The sequence below is a fragment of the Capsicum annuum genome, unplaced genomic scaffold, assembly GCF_002878395.1.
Source record: "Capsicum annuum cultivar UCD-10X-F1 unplaced genomic scaffold, UCD10Xv1.1 ctg73602, whole genome shotgun sequence".
In the NCBI taxonomy this organism is placed as follows: Eukaryota; Viridiplantae; Streptophyta; class Magnoliopsida; order Solanales; family Solanaceae; genus Capsicum; species Capsicum annuum.
Genome location: NW_025883633.1, coordinates 39 through 9,489, shown reverse-complemented (window position 1 = coordinate 9,489; position 9,451 = coordinate 39). Strand labels below are relative to the sequence as shown.

Below are 9,451 nucleotides of genomic sequence, written 5' to 3'. Positions count from 1 at the left end.
GTTCTTTTAACATTTGTAATTCTTTTTCTAATTCAGCAATTCTACTATTTTTGGTTTCTTCTATTTTTCGTATTTCTTCCGTAGTTTGTTGTTTTATTTTTTCTATTTCTTTTTTCCTATCTATCTCTTCATTTTCTTTTTCTATTCTTACCATTGCTGTTAATTTATCTTCTAATTTTAATTCTTCTTTTTCTAGCATTAGATATAAATGTTCACCTATTTTCTTATATTTTCGTCCTAGATTAGAAAATACTATTTTTATTTTTGATCCTTCGTAGTTTTCATATATTTTTTCATCTATTATAAATTCTTCTTTATTCATTTTATTGTGAATAGGTCATGTTGATATATATATTCTAAACTATCTATTTGTGATTCTAATTTTGATATTTCATCTTTTTGTGTATCTATTGAATTTTTACTAACTCCGGCAAATATATTATAATGTAATCTTTCTATTCTTATTTTTAATTCTTTTCGTTTTTCAGAGATAATTTGTTTTAATTCTTTATATTGTTGTACTTTATTCATTTTAAATTGTATTTATAATATCTTGGTGGATATCTAAATCTAATTTTATCATAATTAGGTGGTATATGTTTCATTCTTCTAGATTTTAAATGTGTTATTAATTTTGATTCAATACTAGATATTAACGTAATTAAGTAGGCTAGTTTTTGTGGATTTTCTTTTGTTTTATTTAGACTTATATATTCTGAATAATTGCTAATTAACGATTCTTTAATTTTTCTAAAAGCTTCTCTATTTTTAAATGGTCTTCGCATAATTAATTTAATATTTTTGTAGGTAAATTTTTTTTTTTTTTTTTTTTTAACTCTAAATCTAATTTTGACTTTAACATGTATATTCTAACTCTAATATATATCTCTTTACTTTTTAAATTGCTGTACTTTGATACCATTTATAAGGGGTGCGCGAATTTAATGGGTTAAATAGATTTAATAACCAAGACACCTGTTTAACATCATTGTCATAAATGAACTAGTCTTATTGATTCCGGGGAAAATATGTAAAGAATGACAAAGCCAACGCCCAACGGTAACCTGTGGGCCAAAGAAGTCCAGCCTGGACCTAGAGCCTTGTAACGGGCCGGCATTTATCCCCTAAGAAGAAGACGAATGGACTCCAATAAGCAACCAAAATGACCCCTCTTTTGATTGTATCGTTGCATATAAACAGGGTATATATAAAAGTAAACCACCACACTTTACTTGAAACAATACATTAATTAACGTGCTTCGCTATCTTCAATACACTTTACAGTATTTATTTATATTTGTAGTAAAATAAAAATAAAAAGACATCCCTTCCGTCATCGACGATCAGTCATCGGAACTTATCGTTGCAATCTACTTTAACCCTACTCCGCAACTCTCAAATTCCATAATTCCCAATGGCGGAGGAATTTGTGAAATCAGTTGAAGATGGTGTACATCTAGCAAAAAGGATTTATTTCGGCAAAGACAGAGCAGTAGCGCCGCCAAAGCCGATGTCAGCGATGGATAAAGCGTCACGGTCTTACCTGCCGGAATCACCTATGTTGTACGCCGTGATTGGTGATCCTGCTATCGTTGATAACCCTGATATACCAAGTTACCAGCCTCATGTGCATGGCCGGTGTGATCCTCCTGCTTTGATTCCTCTTCAAATGAACGGGATTTCACTAGAAGCTGATTGTTATTTGGATACCGCGTTCATCACTGTTAAAGGATCATGGCGTGTGCATTGTGTTATGGGTAGCCGTAGCTGTGACTGTCGTATCGCCGTTCCCATGGGTGAAAAGGTAATTTAACATTTTTTTACTTCCGAGTTAACCATAAAGTTTCTCTTTATGAGTTACTTTTTCGAAATTAATAAAGTAGAGATCGTATTAACCAATCAAAAAGAGGAAAGAAAGAAAGTAGAGATTTAGTCTTACAGAAAGCAACAGCTTCTCCCTATATATAGTAGGTAATTATATATAAGAACAGTGTAAAGAGTTTTTTACACTATTGGTTTAATATTACCTCATTTCATTTCAATGTAATATTTCCTCATTTTAATATGTTTGTTTTATTTTGACACATAAAAAGTAAAAGAAAGATTTTTGAATCTTGTACTGCTAAATTGAAAATATATCCAATGTACTTTTCATGTGAAATATTGGAATTAAGGAGTTGCTAAAAAGGAAAAAGAGACATTCTTTTTGAAATGGACTAGGACAAACACATTGAAACAGACTAAAATGGAAAGTAGGACAACCAAATTGAAATGGAGCGAGTAGTTAAAAGGCTTCTTGCTCTGTTTTGAGGTAATCAGATCAGGTTTTCTATAAGAAGTTATTTGTAGGTTAGATTATTTCAGCTTGAGGGTGTAAAATGAAATTATATACTGTTAATGCACAAGGTTAATCTCTTAGGAAATGTTTAATCCAAGGATAATTTGGTTGATGAATAATCCAATGGTAACATGGTAATAGGAATCTTTTGACTGGTTACAAAAAATTTTCAGGTGTTTTCTCTTAGTGTAGGACAAAGATTACTCATTACAGATTAGCTGAAGTTGGTAAATGCTCCAGACTTGGTGAATAGCTTATTTCCTTAGAAAACATTGGGATTTCTATTGTTACCTCTAAGATGCTGATGATCCTGATGACACTGTTCTTTAACCCTTGGGGAATTCCATTATAGAGGTCCTCAAGTTCGAAACCCCTTGCCTGCAACAACAGGGGGTTGACGTTCTGGGTCCGGCTCATTGCACGGGGCTAGCCTAGTGCGAGTTGCCTCTCCTGTGTGGTTTGTGAGCTCTTGCACAGGAGCTGTGTGGTTTACCTTGTGCTCACCCAAAGGGTATGGACTGCGGGTTCCCTTGTCATAAAAAAAATACTTTCTTTTATTTTTTTAAAAAGAGAACTAAGAATACCTTTGAATTTTTGTTAAGTTTGTATTATAATTTTCTCTATAGGTTCTGAATTTTAGAGGCAATGTAGCATGTCTAGTCGTGAGGAGGCATAGCATACAACAACAACATTACCCAGTGTTTTCTCACATAGTGGGGTCTGGGGAGGGTAGAGTGTACATAGACCATACCACTACCTTAGGTAAAGTAGAGAGGCTGTTTCCAATAGACCCTCGGTTTAGGACCGATAACAGTATAGCAATCACAAAACATAAATGTGTAGACTAGTACATTATGCAAAATAAACTAACACCGCAATCCACAAGAATAATGCTACAGCCACAAGATAATACTAAAAACTATCTATCCGAAATCATAGACATCACTCAACACCACGAACAAGAAACTTCAGACACAAATAAAGAACGCTCCCCTACTGTAACCGACACACTCCCACTCCCTAGTCCTCTACCTTAATCCGCATCCTCCACACCTTCCTATTAAGAGTCATGTCCCCCGTAAGCTGTAACCGCTCCATATAATGTCTAATCACCTCCCTCCAATATTTCTTCGGCCTACCTCTACCCCGCCTAAAACCATTCATAACTAGTGTTTCACACCGCCGCACTGGAGCATCAGAGCCCTTTTGCATTACGTGCCCGAACCAACGTAACCACACTTCTCGCATCATCCTCCACTAAAGCCGCCTACCTTCTCTTGAATAATCTCATTCCTCACCCTATCTTTCCTGTTATGGCCACACATCCATTGCAACATCCTCATCTCCGGCACCTTCAACTTTTGAAAGTGGGAGTTCTTAACTGGCCAATACTCCGCTCTATACAACATAGCCGGTCGGACTGCCACTCTGTAGAACTTACCTTTAAGCTTCGGGGGCACCTTCTTATCACATAAAACTCTCGAAGCGAGCCTCCATTTCAACCACCATGCCCCAATACGATGCGTGACATCCTTGTCAATCTCACCATTGCCCTGAATCATAGACCCCAGATACTTGAAACTCTCCCTCCTCTGAATGGCCTGAGAGTCCAGCTTTACAACCATATCAGCTTCCTGCGACACATCACTAAACTTACACTCTAAGTACTCCGTCTTGGTCCTGCTCAACCGAAATTCTTTAGACTCAAGGGTTTGTCTCCAAATCTCCAACTTATCATTAACTCCTCCTCGAGTCTCATCAATTAGTACCACATCATCAGCAAATAACATACACCAAAGCACCCTCCTTAAATATGTTGCGTCAAAACATCCATTACCAAAGTAAATATAAAAGGGCTAAGAGTCGATCCCTGGTGCAAACCTATCAAAACCGGAAAGTGCTCTGAATCACCATCTACCGTCCTTACACGAGTCTTTGCGCCATCATACATCTCCTGAATTGACCTAGTGTACGTCACGGCACCCTCTAGCCTCCAAGCACCTCCACAGAATCTCCCTGAGAACTCTTTCATATGCCTTTCTCAAGATCAACAAACACCATGTGCAAGTCCTTCTTCCTCTCCTGAAACTGCTTCACTAATCTCCTCACAAGGTGAATGACCTCCGTAGTCGAGCGACCTGGCATGAAACGGAACTGATTCTCAGAGATAGTCACGATACTTCTCAGCTACCTTCATACTGACTCAACAACTTGATATCTCTATAATTGTCGCAACTCTGGATGTCTTCCTTGTTCTTATACAATAGAATCATCGTACTCCACCTTCATGCTTCAGGCATCTTTACCACCCTAAAAATGATGTTAAACAAGCTTGTCAACCACTCCAAACCTGCTCCACCAGTGTAAAAATCCACTAGAAGCTCGTTTGGCCCCGTTGCCCCACCCTGACGCATCCTGCGAATAGCCCCCTTGACCTCCTCAACCTTGATATGCCTACAATCATAATCGCGACATTTCTCAGATTTCTCCAAGTACCCCAACACAAAACCTTTGTCCCCCTCGTCGTTCAAACTGCCGCCTCTTCCTAATGAGGGCATCCTCAACCAACAATGTACCATTCTCTCCCTTAATGCATTTCACTTGGGCAAGGTCACGAGCCCTTCGCGCCTTGGCAAGCCTCTATACAACTTCTTATCCTTACCTTTCTCCTCTAAAGCCACATACAAGCTCTCAAAAGCTGCTGTCTTAGCCGCCGTAATCGCTAACTTAGCCTCTCTCCTAGCTACCTTATACTCCTCCTTATTCGTCTGCCTCTCCTCATCATCCTTGCTCTCAACAAACTTAGCATAAGCCACCTTCTTAGACTCCACCTTCCTCTTAACCTCTTCGTTCCACCTCCAGTCCCCTCGATGCTTGCCAGATCGACCTCTCGAGACACCCAAAACCTCTCTAGCGGTCTCCCTAATGCAATTGACAGTCGTCTCCCACATACTATCCACACCTTCTCTACTCTCCCTAGCCCCCCCTACTCGTCAACTTATCATTCTGTAATATTCCAGTGGTTGCCGCAAGGAATTACGTCATAGCTCCTGCAAAAGTAATAATAATCAAAGTCGTAGGTGGGTATTCAAATAAAGGGGAGCACCTTGCTATCATGAAAACGCCGGCTGTTACCAAAGTAGCTGCATGAATCAAAGCGGATACTGGAACCCTCTATAGCATCAGGTGACCAAGTATGCGATCCTATTTGTGCAGATTTCCCAACCCCCATTTCCAAGGCACTAGCCAAATTCAAGCTACCCCACAATCTATGTTGAGTCGAAAGATTCTCACTAGGTGTGACCTTATAGTCTCTACAAATTGCTCTATCACCTTTCTAAAGAGCAAAAAGTCTATCTGGATCTTGGCCACCGAACTATGAAAGGTAATAAGATGTTCCTCCCTCTTCGGAAAGCTGGAATTCACCACCCACAATCCAAAAGCCCTAGTAAAATCCAAAAGAGAAACTCCTCCTCCATTTCGATCCCTGAAATCAAAACCGCCATGCACATTATCATACTCTCATGGTAAAGACCCAATATGCCCATTGAAATCCCTTCCCATGAACAACATCTCCGTGCTTAGAATGCCTCTAACCACCTCATCCAAAGCCTCCCAAAATCTTTCTTCTCCTCCTCGTCCAAACCCGCTTGTGGAGCATAGGCACTAATAACACTCAAAGAAGACCCCCAAACGACCAACCTAATCGACATCAACCTATCATTCACTTCCACCACCTGCCCCCGAAGCTCTTTATCTGCTAAGATACATACCCCATGGCCTTACGCTACCCGAGTACCACAACTTATGTCCGTCCACATCTCTCGCCTTATAGCCTACCCATTTGGCTTCCTGGACACAAACTACACTAATCTTCCTCTTCGTAAGAATCTTCACGAGCTCTACGGACTTTTTTACCTTGAATAGTCCTTATGTTCCAAGACCCAATCCTCAACTTGGACTCTCCCTTACCCCACCTAACCCTATTACCCTTGGCCCCCAACCCCAAACTTGATCGTAGACCCGCCCCTAACCCAACGCTAGCCCCCGCCCTCACCCTAGACCCCTAGTCCGAACCCCAAACCCAACCTATGACCACCCTAGCTTATCATCGACCACTACAACTGCTACTTAACGAAAGAAAGGACAAAGGCGAGCAAATAGGTAAGGCTAAGAAACAAAAAGGAAAGGCTAAAAACAATAATACAGGGAGAAAATCAAGAAACAATCACATATACCCATGGCCACAATCACTATCCAGTTTGACAACCAACAATCAATAACAATAGCTCTACTAATCACAATAATTCTAGTCAACTTTAGAAAGTAACACCAATACAAACAAAAATACCAACACGGTAAAAGAGATACTGGAATCAATAATCCCACAAGAATAATCAAAACAATCAAGAAACCAAGAAAGAAATGACTGAAGATATATATTAAAGACATCGGGCGTATAAACTAGAAGAGATGAAACGAGTGCACCTGATCCTGTAAAAGAAGGAAGTGATGGTGTTTTCTTGATCTTTTGTCGGATTCCAGCAATTTGGTGGAGAAATTGGTCGTCGGAATGTTGCTGCCACCGCTTTTTACCTACTGTTGATATCACCCCTGACTTCAACGCTGGAAAATGTGTTGGCCGCCGGCAGAACTTGTTGCCGGAGTAATCCGCTGGAGCTTCACTAGATCTGGTCTACCAATGCTTGTTGGTCGTCGCCGGACCGGCGATTCCAGCAATGAAAAGAGTTTTGTGTCTCGCTGGAAAATATGGGGTGCTGGTGGAGAAGAGGGCGGGGAGAGAAGGATCGAGAGAGAGAAATGGGTTGAATGGATTTGAGAGAATAATATCTTTCCTGCTGCTGGCAAGAGCGTTGGCGCCGGATTCACCTGCCGATCGTCGGCGCTGTTGAAGAAATGTTAAAGAGATATTTAAAGAGAGAGACGTCGGAGCCGAGTTTGTTAATAACCGGTGATCTGAAGAGTGAATTGCCGACAGAAAACGAGAGGTTTTTCCGGCGAAATGTCGGAGAGAATTCACGAGTCACCGGCGAGCAAGTTTTTTCAAAACTAGGAAGAAAAAATTATTACACGATGAGGGAAAATTCCTCGAAGAATTTTGTAGCCAAACATAAAATTTCACACGATGAGGAGATATAGCTTGTCTAGCTTTATGGGTATTTTGCCCATTCCGTCTCTCTATTAATGGTTACGAAGAATGGTGGTGTTTCTTCTTTCTTCTCATGTGTTCTTTTTTCGGTTGAAGGAGATCCCTTTTCATCTTTTTGTTGTGAGTAGAAATGGACATACTTTTATCCATTTGGCGCTTTTATGATGTGAAGCAAACGACACAAACTAGTTGGGATTAAGGCTTTGCTATTTTTATAATATTTAGATTAGGCCCTGTGCTTGTCAGGTGGAGGTATGTTTGTTATAAGGGTAAGTGTGAGATTCAGAGAAATGAAACGGACATGAGCAGCGCAGAATGGACAATAGAGGATTCGTATAGCTGACCCAGCTAATTTGGGAAATGGGAGTTGTTGATGATCGATTGGTACTTTCATGACATGGGAGTTGACAGCTTGACAAAGATCTGATCAACTGTGTCCCATTAAATATGTTGTCAGCATGACGTTGATCTCAACTGTTGTCTCATTAAAATTTTGCTTCTTATTCGTTATAAAAGATATACATTTTCTGCTTATGTTAGATGCTGAATCCTCCCCATCTCGTGTTTTTGTTTCACAAAAGTGAAACATTGCTGATAGTTTGTTCTAAAGTGATGAATTATTTGGCTAACAGGGTTCAATTCTAGGTGTCGAGGTTGAGTTACCTAGGAAATCTTACAGCACTAAAATAGTTACCTTGGATGATGAAACAGAAACAGAAAAGGTAGCCAAAATTGAAGATGGATGCTTTCTGAATCCCCACATTTTTACCCTTACTATACCACAGGCAAGTTTATCGCGGTATCCTATATAAGCCACTGTCTTCCTCATTGTTGTTCATTTTTAATGATGTACTCTTACCTCTTTAGGTGGATGGTGGAACCAACATCTCTGTCACGATTAGATGGTCTCAGAAGTTATTATATTGCAATGGCCAGTTAACCCTGGATGTACCCTTTAGTTTCCCGGACTTCGTCACTCCAGCTGGAAAAAAGATCTCTAAAAAAGAAAAGATACAGCTTAATGTTAACTCTGGTCCTGGAACAGAAGTTTTATGCAAGACCACTAGTCACCCTCTGAAGGTTTGGCCTGTAATATATTCCACTGATTTTTAGTTTTGTGGTTGATGAACAACTGTGACATCAGGTTATATTTGTTTTGTTGTTAGGAGCGACAACGTCAGCCAGGAAAGTTGGGCTTCTTTTATGAATCTGAAGTCCTAAATTGGTCAAGTGGTAACTTTGTTTTTTTGTACACGGTGGGTCTTACGTGAATTTCTGTTGATCATATAATATAAAGCCTAGTTCCAACTTCCTGGAAAGGAAGGTCAAACTATTAGCCACTAGGGCTATCTTGCTATTTTTTAGCTCCAGCATATTAAAGTGACATTTTCTCTAAATCTGTTCACAATTTGGGCTGTGAGAAAATGTTTCATACTAGATGCCATGGCCCAAATGAAAGTAAAAGACTTCAGCTCATAGTTCAATTGGACACAAGTAGGTTATATTCGTACAGGTTTCTCATGTGGAACCACCACCACTCTGTTTTCAGGTTTCCTCAAGTCATATCTATGGCAGTGTTCTTTTTCAATCATCCCCACCACTTGACAACGACCCGAGAGAGATGTTTTGCTGCTCTCTTTTTCCGGGAGACCAGCAGTGTAGGAAGGTTGGTACTCTTTTATCTTTTTCTTACATTAAGCTTTGCTTTTAAAATTTGTTCTCCAAAAGTTCATTTTTGTGAGAAATTTAAAGGAGGACCAATGGAAATGTTAGTTATCCTTCTACATTCAATGCAAGACCAATGGAAATCTGTTAGTTATCCTTCTACATTCAATGCAAGGTAGAGTTGCTGCCATGTGACCTGGAGGTCACGGGTTCAAGCTGTGGAAACAGCCTCTTGCAGTAAAGTAATGCAAGGTAAGACTGGTACAATAAACCCTTAT

General features: G+C 39.7%; 1 protein-coding gene across 1 annotated transcript; it reads left to right on the top strand.

The window, feature by feature from the left end:
- Positions 1–1,146: 1,146 nt before the first annotated feature.
- LOC124885444 (inter-alpha-trypsin inhibitor heavy chain H3-like) lies at positions 1,147–9,174 on the top strand (the record flags this gene model as incomplete). The annotated part of the gene is given in 5 exon segments (XM_047405087.1): positions 1,147–1,804; positions 8,141–8,293; positions 8,376–8,588; positions 8,675–8,764; positions 9,058–9,174. Coding segments are annotated over 5 exon segments (963 nt in total), but the record flags the coding sequence as incomplete, so codon positions are not given.
- Positions 9,175–9,451: the final 277 nt, after the last annotated feature.